The 13,927-nt window shown below is 42.7% G+C and overlaps 1 protein-coding gene across 1 annotated transcript in view; it reads left to right on the top strand.

Moving 5' to 3' along the window:
- The window catches only part of TRABD2B (TraB domain containing 2B), a 266,867-nt gene that overhangs the window by 156,067 nt on the left and 96,873 nt on the right, over window positions 1-13,927 (top strand). Inside the window, exon 4 of the mRNA XM_058843115.1 lies at window positions 4,274-4,448. Within this exon, the coding sequence (XP_058699098.1) occupies window positions 4,274-4,448 (175 nt within the window). The remainder of the gene's footprint in view (window positions 1-4,273; window positions 4,449-13,927) is intronic.

Here is a 13,927-nt window from a genome sequence, read left to right as displayed (position 1 = left end):
GTTGGACTTTGGATCTTCCTTTGGGTCCCTCCAGAGCTAGACTGAGCCAGTGCCTTGTATGTAACATCAAGGTAGAAAGTCTTGCTGTCCCCATTTTACAGATGGACTTTTGAGAGACAAGAGGAATAAAGCCAAATGCTTCAAAGACACTTAGTGGAGGTTAAGTGCTGAGTTTCCTTTGAAGGTTTAAACCCAAATGACATGCTTGTGATCGTGTAAGAGATTTGTATCACCCATGGGAGCAGAACCATTTTTTCAGGGTAGTGTCATAACCACTCCACAATCCTTCCTCTTTCTTCTCCCTAAAGCTCCCACTGACTTCAAAGGTGAAGAATTATGGCCCGCATCCCACAGCGCTGTGAGCTCAGACGTGTGTACAGAGCTTTATCCACACATATATTCCATCAGGGATACTGACTCAAGTAAAACTGCCCAGACAGTGGGGAGGGGAAGAAATTTTTGCAAGGCTGGGATTTCTTTTTTATTCTCATAGTCTCTTTCTTTAACCTCAAAAGTTTAACTGAGAAATGGAGGGTGTACCTAATGACTGAGTTCGTGGCCCATCAGTACTGTCCATAGGAGAACTGTAACCTAAAGGAAATCGAAGTAGAAAAAAGAATGAGTGCTACCTTATTGAGAAAAACAAAATATTATTTATTTTGAACATCTCAGTGAGATACATTATTGAATTTCCACTAGAATTATATATAAATAGGAGGTGGTTGGGTTCTCAGAAAACTGCACAGCTTGCAGAGACTGGATGTAAAGAATCTATTTATCTCTTGTCATGTGTATCCACTAGAAGTGAGCACACCCCAGGTGATGCATTTTTCTGCTGATCCAGCTGTTACTCTCCTAGGTGAAGAGCAAAATTAGAAGTTTGGATCTTTCAACACACACATCATCCACTCCATTGTACATTTAAATACTGGTAGCAATATTCAGCTATTGTTAGATCAGTCCCTCACCCAGGGGCACAGCAAATGTCTCATCCATTCACTCTCAGCTCAAAAACAACAGATTCATGTCATTAAAATATTAAAATTAATTTTTTCACAGAATTAAAATTAAAGTAGAAGGGGGAAGGTGCATCCTTTCGGTGCATATTTATCCCATCCTTTTAAAATAACAGATCTTCTCTTTTCCAAAAAACCCCCCAAACTTTAATTTTGGCTCCAGTTAAAAGTTTCCTAATTGCCTGTGACTGTTTTTTGATTTCCTGATCCCTGTCTGGTTTAAGGGTTTCTTAAATCAGCAGGAGCAGCTGTCTCCCTGAAGCCAGGCATGGTGTGTGTCACTGACTGTGGAAAGGACCTGGATGCAGGGAGGAGCGGAGCTGATTAATGGGGCAAGTGTCACAGCTCAGAGTGTGGTTGCACTACTGTGTAGGGGCATGCTTACTACAGTCATTTATCTTCTGTCCTCTGCCACACACATGCTGAAACACACATGCAGACTTTATTTCTGCCAGCCATCAGAGATGCAGAATGCACACAGTGCAGCAGGACCTGTGGCTGATCCTGTGCCTCCCTAGGTTTTGCCTTCCTTTGTTTCATTCCTTGGGCGAGCAAAAGAAAGGTTGACAAGGCCCAGTCCTTGGGTTTAAGTTTATCTCTCTGCCATTGGCAAACTTTTTCCCACAAAAGAGAAGGAAAGAAGGGGAAGGGGGCAAAAAGGCAAGTCTGCCTCTGGTCTGTGTACTGTATTTTAGGTTAGATAAAGAGAAGGAACAAACTATAGGTTAAATGTCGATGTAGGATTGCAAGTGATGGAGTTGCACAAGGAGGTGAAAGGTGCTTGCTTCCCTTCTTAGCAAAGACCTTATACAACATCTGGTTTTGGCTATCTAGACCTCCATCACCAGTGGGATGCACAGAGCTGCTTGGTCCCCCAGCATAGCTGTTCCTGCTTTATGTAGGAGCAGGTTATGCTCACAGGCTAGGCTTTCCTTGCTTTCCCAAACCATCTCAGGTGATTCAAAACCAGGTCCCAGCCTTCACTTCCCTTCAGCCAGAAGCTGGGAAGAAGAGACTTCTCTTATGTGGGTGTTGAGCCTTCAGATGCTTCCAGAAAATTTCACCTTCCACTTCAGTGCCTAAAGGCTTCCCTGACTCCTGCCTGAGAGCCCCAGCACAGAGGAGACAAAAAGGTTTGTGATATCTCCATGGACCTGGTTTGCAGCTTTGCATTACTAAGGTTACTGCAAGTGTAAAATGGCTACTCATTCCTCAGACTTTATTCCTGCAATATAAATCTCTCCCTGTTTTTCAGCAGGAATGGAAGCAACTATGTCCTTTGCTGCTGTAGCCAGCAACATTTTATCTCTTTGACACCATCAGTCTGCTTCTCCATCCCTTAGAGACAAACACGTATTCTTGCCAGACATGGAGGCAACTTCCTTGGGTTTTCACAGGAAACTGGTGTCTCCAGTAGGTCTGACTTAATGGGACTTATTACTTGTTGAGTGCTGGCTCAGGGCTAAACTGAGAACAAGGTGCAAAGTACTTGTGTGCTCTGAGGAGTTCACAAGTTACACTGGTGATGCCAAGCCTTGCTGGAAAGCCTGGAGGAAGAGAATGACTCAGGGTAATATAACTGAATGCTTGAAAACGAACATGCTGTGAGGAGCACCGTGACTTGGCAAAGCACGTTGAGAAGCAGTTTGGGAAGTCAAAGGTCCAGCTGGTCTGTGAGATCCAATAGGCTGGGGCAGGGTCCTTGACATGGAGTGTTATCTCCATCCCCTCAGGATGCCCTGGTTCAGGAGATGTGGTCCCCTTTTCTGTCTCACACAGCTGGGAACAGCCTTTAGTGTGAATCCAGAGTGAGGTGGATCCATCCATGAGTGAGACTCAAAATGCAAAATGCATGCTGAGAAATCTCTGCTGCTTGGTCCCTCACATATATTAGGAGTGATGCAGGTGGAGCTGCAATGAAAAAGCTTTAAGGAGAGTCACTGGGAAGATGGAAATCAGTTTTCCTTCCTAAGACTTGCTGAAAACTTTTGGAGAAGCATTATGAGCAAAGAGGGTGGGAAGAGACAGAAATTGTGATAAAACCATGTGACCAAATGGAACAGGAAGATGTGGGCTGAAAAACAAAAATTAAAAGCAAGTTTTAGAAAATGCATGCAGGGATTTTGTATAGTAGAAAACCAGAGATGGAATTAACACAAGTAACAGAGTCACTGCACCAAGTGTTTCAGCACAGAGAGTGAGGGATGTTCCCCTCATGGGCTGTGCATGCAATGTCATTACCACCAACTCAGATTAACACTGGAAATCCTGGCAGCTTTACCTGTGCCTAGGGACTCAGGAATCTGAATCTGGGGTTTGCAGCTTAAGCTGCTTTCCAGTGGTGAGGCACAGAAAATCACCACAATGTGCTAGGTCCTGTTAGCAGTCATCAAACACAGCCCCTTACAGCTCTTCTCTCTGCAGGGCACGTGGGCTCCCAAACCCTTGTGGGAGACCTGGGGTTTTGACTGTGCCAAAATAAGTTGCTGTCCTAAGAACCAGAGACTTCTGGCTCATCTATCCATTACAGCTTGGATCTTGGCTCATTCCTGTGTCTGCTGCCCTGACCAATGTCCTTTGTGCTGTGCCTGTGATCATCTCTCCTCACAAAGCAGGGACTGATGGAGCATTGCTTGTGGAAGTCTCTTCCTCGGATACATCAGGAATGTTCCAGGGGTTTGTGTGTTGCTATGCATGGTCTTCTCTGGTGAGACCTAACAGCATGTAAGGATATTTGCCCTGTGTGCATATTCCTGTGTCTGTATTTGCTGTCTTTTCTTCTTTTTAAACTGTTAAGTTCTTAAAAAGCCATATATACAAGCCAAATCTTACAGTCCTTACTTAGTTCATGGTGACCTCAGCTGAGAACAGATCACAGGAATTTGGTATTAAACAGCCAATTATTTCTTTGGAACAAACAGAGAATAAAGATCCAAGTAAATCACCTAAATGTAATGCCTGAAACTACATTTTGATGAAGGAAGAGAAAAAAAATCAAAACTAAAGTGGTCTTTAGTAAAATACTAGTTTCACTCTTTTGAATGTATATTCATTGATTCATTGGGAATTTCTTTTCTTTACCTTTTTTTTTTTTTTTTGAGAGTTCTTAACAACCTCCTATGCTTTGATCCTCTAGTGTTTTTTTGTGTGGTAGTGCTGCTCAGGTGGCTGAAAGAAGGCTGCATTAAAACATGCAGTGTTTTGTGGGTTCCTTAACCAATGTCACCTGGGCTGTGGCTTCTCTCTCTCTGTTTCAGGTCCCAAACTTCATCAACACAACACTCCCACCCCATGAGCAGGTGACAGCTCAGGAAATAGACAGCTACTTCAGACAGGAGCTCATCTACAAGAGGAATGAGAGGATGGGGAGAAGAGTGATGTCACTTCTAAGGGAGAACAGGGACAAGAGCTTCTTCTTTGCCTTTGGAGCAGGTATGGCATAATTTTTTTCTATTTTATTCCATTACCATGATTGGGAGTAAAGTGTTTGGAATGCTTCAGGTCTCTGGGCCTGTGGGAAGATTTCTTATGAGGCTTCCCTTTGAAGCAGAAAGACTTTTGTTTGTCCAGACCCACTTGTAAAATGGAGTGAGTTGTTGCAGGAGGTGGGTCTAGGTCCAGCCAGGCTGCAGACAGGCTGCACTCACTTTGTTTTCCATCTGACTGTAGAAATGTGAAGCTGTAAGCGCTTTTCATGCTGTTGTGTTTGTTCCCTTCCCAGACCTGTGGGCTGCTCGGCCACAGGTGTAGAAAATGTTGGTGTGTCTGTACAGCCTGGCTGGTTTGGGGCTGTGCACAAGTGCATGAGTTGTGTGTGTAACTAAATAGCAGCTTTTTAAACCATTAAATAAAAATCCAAAGTGTCCCTCTTCCTGAAGTCTGCAGAACAAAGATGTCTGCAGTACTTCTGTGAGCCTGCGGCAATACACGCAACTGTCCTTTCTCTCCCTTTTTTTATTTCTTTTCCCTTTTCCAATGGAATTCACATTTCTGTGTGATAAGAGTATAAATAATAACCATTCAGGCCCCAGCTCAGCAGAATCCTGAGCACCAGCTTAAGTGTCTTTGAGCTCCCTCGACTTCAAGGCAGCCTGAGATTTGTGTTGAGAACCAATCTGCTCCTCCTGCTCCCTTTCCTTGGAAATTTCTCATTTTTGACAGAACTTTTCTTCTCATCCCATGGCTCTCTCTATGAACTTTGGCAACAATTCACCTTTTGCTACTCACTTCAGTGGGAATTTTGATTAAAGACTGTGGGTTTTAGCAGAGACACGTGCATTTTGATGTATTTATTTTTTGAGTGTATCCAGACTGAATTTTCCCAAGCTTATTTAATCTCAGGCTTGGCTGATATTTCTGGCCAAGGAGTTTTGCTTAACTGTTTTTACAGTAGGAAAATACATCATGATGGCTCATAGTTAGACAGGCATTCATAAAAACCAGCCTGTCTAACCCAAGGAGTGAGGTTTATTGGAGATTATCAAACATGATGGCTTAGATAACAGCTTCCAGTTTTGGAAATCCCTTAACCAATACATAAATGGAGCTGAGAGGATAAACTGGGCATCAGCTACAGACCATGGACTAGGTGGGTCATGGCTCCAACCCACTGCAGCTATTTGTTTGTGCTAATAACACAAGTGAAATTAAGCCAGTGGATGATAATTCCACATTATGTTCTTTAGAAAGGAACTTTTAACTTCTGGGAGGTTTGAGCTTTCTTTCCCCTCAGAGAGCACCTACCTGAAACTCCCAGGGACCATCCCTTGGGAAAGCTGGCTCATAAAGAGCAAGTCTCATTTTGTCTTTTAGGCCCATTTCTGGTGATGTTGAAAACTGCCTTTGTTGCTGGGTTGTTTTGTTTCCCCAGCACTGAGCGTGGCAGGACAGAACAGACACGCGCAGCCGGATTTATTGCAAACTGGGATGTGGAAGATGCCACAAGAAAGGAAAGCTTTTTTGTTTGGGCTCTTTGTTCCAGCATCCCTTTGGTTTTTCTCACCAGACTGGGCCATTCCTGCAAGCTATTCCTACTTCAAGTACAATTACTTCCTGCTTTCTTCTCTGGGTTTTTTTTTTTTTCTTCATGCAGTGAACACTAAGAAAGTTATTAATTATTTTCAATGCCAAAACTTTTATGTGATCAAAGTGCAGGCAAGTTCATTTCCTCATATGATTCAAATGCAGTTTTTTTTCCTGGAGGATTTGTTTCCTCTTTTCCCCCATGCACTGAATTAGAAGAGTGGGTTTTACTGATAAACCTTTTCATTTGCATCCTTATATTTAGTTGTTTAATTTTGAGGAATTTCTTTCATATGTGCTTGGGTCATGAATTCAAATTGTTTTATAAAACTTTGAGGGTTTGGTTTCACCTTTTATAAAAGTAAAGGATGTTTTTGATGAAAATTGAGGTTTTCGCATATTCCCATGAATTCTGAAGTGCAAAATTTTAGGAATGCACTTTCGGTTAGGATAGGCATGATAGTGTCTGTGGGAGTTTATTTGCTCCCAGAACAGTGCAATTTAAGATTCTGCATCTCTAAGACTAATATAGTGAAGGGAAAATAATTTAAAAAAAAAACTATTCAGGACAATGTGCTTCAGAAGATATTGGCCTTTATGCCAAACATGATCTCTGCATCAATCCCTTAATTCTGAGGATATTGGAACTAATGAATGAATAGTAATTAAATTATATATGTGTATTATGAATTGTTTTCCAAATTTCATAATCTCCATCATAGTTTCTGGGAAAGGAAGAATCGGATAAAACTGTGCTGCCAAATAAAATTAGGAAAATAAGTATTTTCCTAAGAATGAAAATAGGCCTGTTATGAGAAAAGCACCTTGGAAACACTTCAACAAATGCAGTTTTACAGACCAGGGCTTCTCTAGGAGGGAGCCCCAAGCCCTGCAGGATGATTCATATGGACTCAGAGGTATCCTGTTACTCCCAGGTATAACTGGAGCCAAGGGGCTGGGAAATAGGATCTCTCCCAGAAAACAGCGCTCCCGAGGCAGAGCCCTGCCTGTTCCTCTGGTGGCCTCCCTGCAGGGAGCTGTACCTTGTGGGTGCTGCTGTAGTGAAGTTTTACTTGGCTTTTGCACAGCTGCATGCAGCAATAGAGGCTCTGTTGCTCTCTTGGGGCATCGTCCTCAGCTTATTGTAAGATCCCAGTGCCATGGATGGGTAGTTCTGCAGCATCCCATAATGAATTGGTATAATAAATTTGACTAAGGCAGAAGGCACCACACAGGTGTCTTTGCAGATTGCAGTCAGGTTTGGCTCAGTGTGTCCTGCTCCATGACTGTAGAACTGAAAAAAAAACCAAAAGAAACACAAACAAATCCAGTGAGTGGCTTTAAAGGAGAAATATGATGAAGATATCCTGGCAGTCTGGTGGTGCAGGAGCCTGGTGCCACTCAGCTGGAAGATGCAGGGGTCTGTCAGCAGAAAGTGGTGTGGTCAGAAATCCCTCCTGGGTTGAAATATGGCAGAGTGTAAAGCCCTGTCCCCATAACAAAAAATGCACTTTACCATCAGAAAAAAAAAAACATAGCTCACCCAGGTGGAGGGAGATGTGGCCACCCCTCTGACCAGATCTAAATAATCTTCCTGTAGGGACAGATTCCACACCCTGGTCCCAGCAGATCTGGAGATCAGGAAACAACCACTCAGCTCAGAGGTCGAAGATGTGGCCATTGAACTGACTGGAGTACAGCAAGCAAATTTAATTTAGTTGAGCAACTCTGCGTGTTTATGGCTGGTTATTACCTACTTTATACACAGACTTTCTCCCTTCTTCATCCTGCCTTCCTGTTAAAAAGAAGGCTGATCAAAATCTTTCAGCTGACAGTTTTTGTGGCATTTGTGGAAAACAGATTTTTGTGTTTTCTTTTGGAAAAACAAGTCCATTTTTGCAGTTGCCAGTCAAAATCCAGGTGCTTGGGTATCATTGCTCCCTGTAAACTGTTTCACCATGTGCCACTTAGAGCTGTGCTGCAAAGACCTTGTGCTGCATCAGAGGAGAGCTGGTTCTGAGTCTGGCCTGGAACAGCACCAGGCTGTGAAACATTCAAGAGACAAATCCTGGGGACACAGGAGTGGGCAGGGACAGATTCCCAGTGGGCAGAGCAGTTCCAGTCAAAATTATTAAAACAAACAAACAAATTACAGAATTCTGACAGGAACTTTTCAGTTTTCTGTCATTCTTAAAAATAAAAAATAGACTTTTCAATAGATTTCCACCTTTTCTGTCTTCCATTACTTTACTTACTATATAAATGTATTGGAGTAATTCAGACTTTTAATTTATTCCCTTATAAAACACATAGAATTGAAAATAGCCATTTATTCTTTCTACTTTCATTTCTTTCTCTTCTCCAAGAAAAACACAGGCTCTGGGTAAAATAGACCCAGCTCTGTACCCAGTTCGGAAGACTTTGTTCTACTCCTGCCAGCATTTACCATGTTCAGACTTAATGTGAAAATCTCACCATACCTGTATTCACAGTAACTGTACCCTAGGAATGAAACAGCAGTTATTGTTTGTGCAGTTAAATGATATTTTTCATTTAATGGGCAGGGTAACTTTTCCCTTTGAATGAATAAAGGTAGCTAAATAGACTACTTTCAAGTAAAATTTGGGCATTTGCTTGGGTTTTGTGTTTTGAAAATCCTGATGGTTTACTTGGAATTATTGATCTGGAATAACAGTGAAGTGCCTTAGACATCATTTATACAGACAATTTATAAAGGTCCTTTTACAGTCAAGAAAGAGACACACAGCCAAGAGCACACGGGCTGTTAAAATGAGTTAATATTTTGGCAGCTAAGAGCATACACATGAAGTCAATGTTTAAGAAAAAAACCACTCTGGTTTATTTCATTTTTATGGGCAAATAATTTTCAAGTAACACTTATGATAACAGATGGATAAATTTATGTCTGCAGTTAATTTGAACGATAATTTCCTTAGGATGTTTTACTTGCATTTTTTTTTCTTTCTTTCTTTTATGAGAGCTGTCAGTTTTGTAGATGAGAGCTGGATTTACTGCTTCAGAAATTCAGATGCTGCTCCAGTTCACAATGTTTATTTGCAGCCGAATCAGTAGGCTTTAAAGCAGTGGGTTTTGTTTCTTAAAATAATAAATATATCATGGAGAATATTCTTTTACTGAGACAGAGTAGAAATGCAAGTACCATAGCATCTCCCACAGCAAGAGGGGAAGAAAATTGTCTCTGGACCATGGTTCTGGGGTGGAGGAAAGCACATGTTAAACCATCCCACCAGCCCCCACAGCATCTGAGAGGTCAGAGAGGACCCAGCTGTTGTCTGTGCTGTGGTGGAAGCCAGGTTGCCCCCAACTCCTGATGAAGCTGGTGATAACAGAGATCTGTTTGTGTGCAAGTCAGAGCACTCTTGCTCATCTGTGGGCTTAGCTGGCTGAGTTTAGGTTCATATTTGTGGATGGATTAGGTTTAAATTTCTGACTTATTCTGCAAGAAAATAAACACAGGCTCTGCTGTAGATGTCTGTGTGCTGCCATGAAAGGGGAAGAATCCATCCCAGAGTAGCAACAGCAGATCAGAGAATCAAGAATTAGATCATTTCCATTCTCAGAGCAGGTGAATTCCCTGCCCATCCTTCAGAGTTCTCTCAGTCATCACTGGATGGGCAGCATCATCAGGAACGATTCTGATGACCATAAATTAGCCTGTTAGCAGGAATCATTGAATAGTTTGGGTTGAAAGAAACCTTTAAAGGTCATCTAAATCCAAGCTCTCAAACAGAAGTTTGAGAGTTTTTGCTTCCAAAGTAAATGTTCCCTGGTGGTTCTTCATAATGGGGCTCAGAAGTGGGTTGAACTCTCTTTTCTGATCAAACTGATCAAAGGTCAGTTCTCTTTTCAGCAAGGAAAGAGTGAATTGTGCAACTTTTCTTTAGGATGGGGCTGGTAAGAGAGCACAAGAAGAACATAAAATCTCCTCCTTGTAGTCCTCAGCTCCAGCTCTTTCCCTTTTGTCCTCTCTGCAGAGGATTCCCAAGGGAATTTCAGCACACATCATTTTAGATAATTGGTGTGCCAGAGACAGAAGCAGGCTCACCCTTCACCTTCTGCAATGAGCAGGAGTTACGGACGTCTCCAAGGTGACTCAAGTCTGCAATGGCCTTGATCACCATTGAGATGTTCTTATTTTTCTCTGAAAACTAAAGCATGCCTGAGGAGATATCCAGATGATATAGCTTGAACATACTTCATCAGTGGGTAGTGAGCTGAGCACAGCTGAGCTGGAACGTTATGGATGTTGAATTTTGGGGGAAGGGGCCAGAGGAGAGGTGGCAGTGGGATTTTGTTGGAGAACCATATTTCTGCTCAGTAGTTTGGAAGAGGAAAGGAAGTGATGGATACTATGAGCAACTGAAACTCAACTAATTAAAATCCTGAGAGCTTTTGTGAAAGCCATTAGCACCTGCCATGGGATCTGGCATGGGGGTTCACATGTGTTACTTGGAAGTGTTTTTTCAGGAGGGAAGTGCCTTGAGGCCGCTGTCCAACAGCACCCTGAGGGATGGGGATTTACAGATGTTGAATATGCAAATAACTGCTTTGCACTCTCAACTGAGGCAGTGTTGAGTGCAAATCAGGAACCAGCACCACGGTTGGGGGTACCAACTCACTGGAAGTCCAGTCCTCTCTCCACCAGGATTGTGGAGCTCTTTACGATTTTCACTCGTCATCTTGGATCCTGTGTGGAACACAAAAGGAAAAAAAAGGAGGGGGAAAAAGAAAGCACTTGCAGGTTGGAATATAAAGAGACTTTATCCCCTGGGTCAGGCATCCTGATCCAATGCTGATTAGTGGTGCTACTGACATCACCAGCACAGTTCATCAACAGGGTTGTCTCAGTGGAGCAAGAAATTGGCGACCAGGAGATTGAACTTGGCCAGCCTACAAAAGAGAAGAAAAGGGTGAATTAACAGTTTGCAGATGCTAGAATTCCCTCTGCTCGTGTTTATTTGGGCATGCAGATGCTTGTAGTGAGGTCAGCCTGTTTTTGTGTATGGGCTTCTTTTACTGTTAGTTTTTAAGGCAAAGTATCACTTTGCTTTTAGAAATAGACTTGCATGCAAATTTTGACCAAAACCATGCAACTGATTAATTTAAAAGTCTTCATTAAACAGGCAATGCCTGATTCTCTTTTCAGACACTCTGTTGTAAATCAGGAGATACTCCACTAGGGAAAAGCTTGTTCCAAGTGCAATTCCAGCCTGCAGCCTTAAAAAAAAAAAAATAAAAAATTCAAGGGAACTTTTTGTATGTACATTGATCTTGTATAATACAGGGGGCTTGACGTCCTTGAATATTTGCTTTTCACCTGAAGCTTAAATCGGCAAAGAGCACTTCAGTTAGGGAGGCCAAAATAAACCTGCCTGCACCACCCCTTTGTGAAAAGGGAACTTCTGTTCTGAAGGCTGATTCCTGTAATTCTGATTTGAGAAACTCTTGTTGTATAACAAGATATTAATTGTAGAAACACAGCATTGCCTATGCAACGGTGAGAGCTGTCTTGAGGTCTCCATCGCCTATACCAGCCAAGGAAGGCAAGACACGTAGCAGGTGAAAGAAAATATTCCAGTATGTGAGGCTGCAGTTTGTTTTCTCCCCTGGTATGTCATTGTCTAAACTGTTGAGGTGAGCTGGTCAAGCTCTGGACTGTGTTTGGTGGTCTGGTGAGAATTCATTGTGCTCAGCAGGGAGTTCTGTTGAGCCTGGCCGCTGCCCACCTTTGCATTATTGCTCCACTGAAAACGTGTGCAGCCCCAAATCCACGTCTTTGTTAGTTGCAGATATTCAGACAAATGCTGAAAGCAACTAAAATGGGCCTTGCAAACTGCAGTGTGTATGTGGGGAAGGTTGCCTGTATGCTGTAGGATTTGGGTTTAAAGAAGCACATCCATTATTGTCAGCTCCTCTGGGTCCCTGTCATTTTCATATCATATTTATTATTATGCCTGTGCCAAGTTCTACTGTGTAAGTCTAATTCTGCCTCTCTGTTCTCAAAGGAAAGAAAACTCTATTGGCCCCTCCTGCCTTATAATGTAGGGATTTTGGCTATTAGTCCTTTACTGTATTTCTCTTCAATATCTGAGATGTAAAAATTGTAGACATAATTTGGGAAATTTATCTTCAGAACTGAAGAAGCATGAGAGGCTCAAGCACTCTGCTGAACAGGAATGGGCTTAAGCATGGGATGAAATACTTTTTCACTCACACACGCAAGAGCTTGCTGTGGATCCACAGGCCACCCTGTAAGCTCTCAGGGGACCAGACATAGCTCCCATATAACTCTAGATTTCATAATGGGAGTGTTGAAATCAATATATGGATGCCAGACAATTCATCACTTCCCATCCCAAAACTCAGCTGAAAATTCCCATCCAGCTCTAACAGGGCTGTTGGGAAGATGTTAAAAGAGCAGTGAGGTGAACCCAAGGACTGGCAACCTTCCTCTAACACTGAGGTTTGTGTGGGATGCTCCTGTGAAAGGCAAGCAGATTGTAAAGGATCTTGTCTCAGCCAGGATACCTTTGTGTGCTGCCTGCACTGATAAAAATGTCTCTGCACCCAAGTGTACTTTTAGTCCCCCTGCAGTCTGGTGGTGTCCCAGAGCAGAAGGAAATCTGGTTACTCCTTTTCCTTGAATTCAGAGCCTGGAGCACAAGCAAAGATCCTTCTGTGGTGTTTTAAATTAATGCAAGTTGATGGGGTTGGCCTGAGTTCACATTCTTTCTTCTGCCCCTCCTGCCTGGGTGCGTACTCTGGAGGAGGATCAGGGATGTCCCAAGGCATTCTGGACCACCACAGCTGAATTCCCTGCAGCTCCACTCTTGGAGCCTTCAGCTGTTGGAGCAGAAGCTGGAAAGGGAATTTAGTAAAGCCAGATATTAAGGAACCAGTTTGTACTGCTTGTGGTGTTGGTCTCTTAGAGGTTCACGCCATTTCTGACCGGTTTTAGAGCCAAGTTGCAGGAGGGCTGCATATGGAGAAGAACTGGTAGTAGTCTTGGTGCCCTGGAAAGGCAGGGCACAAGAGTTGGCTGGAGTCAGTTGTTTTGCAAAAGTGGATTTGAAACTGAAAGCTTTAGAAAGCCTGGCTGTAATTTATGTGGATTTCTTGAGGATTTTTACTGGTATGGAAACTGGGACTGGAAATCTCATTAAACTGGGCGTTCTTGTGAGAGTTTCAGGTTTTCTTAGTCATGGTTGTGCCAGGAATATCATCAGAGAAAACTTGCTGAGAAAGGATTTATGGATTTGGGATCAGATCCTATTCTCACGGAATTAATGGTAGTTCTGCAACTGACATCAAGGTGACTGGCATGTGCACCTGGATGAGACATTATTTATTTGTCATTCCAGGTCTTTAATCTAGGCTGCTACTTTCACATCAATACCCTCTTTATAAGCCTATTAAATCCTAGTTCCATTGTTATTTTCTCCGGTAGATCAGAAGAGATGTGTCAAGGAAAAGAAAATGTATGCACAGTATACCTCTGCCCAAAAACAATATTTAAACATCAGAAATGTAAAGTGAAGGTAGAATTACTTAGAGGGGCAGAAGGGAAATAATTAAAGCTCCAGCCGGCAAGACGAGATGTCGTAAACTTCAGTTATTCACCTCTCTTAGACATTCAAAACACAAACTCTGCCACCGTTCAGGCATTTTATGGAGGCCTGCAGAAAGCAACAGAGGTCTCTTGGACAAATTTGCTCTGGTGGCAACTGAAGCTGGGCTCAAGCCCAAGTCCAATAGCTGAGCTGCCATCTGAAACTGGAAAATGTTCGGGTTCGTGCCTGGATCTCAGCTCTCTTCAGTAGAAACCCTGAATCTGGACTGGACTGATG

This window comes from Poecile atricapillus, chromosome 7, assembly GCF_030490865.1.
Source record: "Poecile atricapillus isolate bPoeAtr1 chromosome 7, bPoeAtr1.hap1, whole genome shotgun sequence".
Classification (NCBI taxonomy): domain Eukaryota; kingdom Metazoa; phylum Chordata; class Aves; order Passeriformes; family Paridae; genus Poecile; species Poecile atricapillus.
Note: the sequence above shows the minus strand (reverse complement) of the source record. Positions and strands in the feature narration are given on the sequence as shown.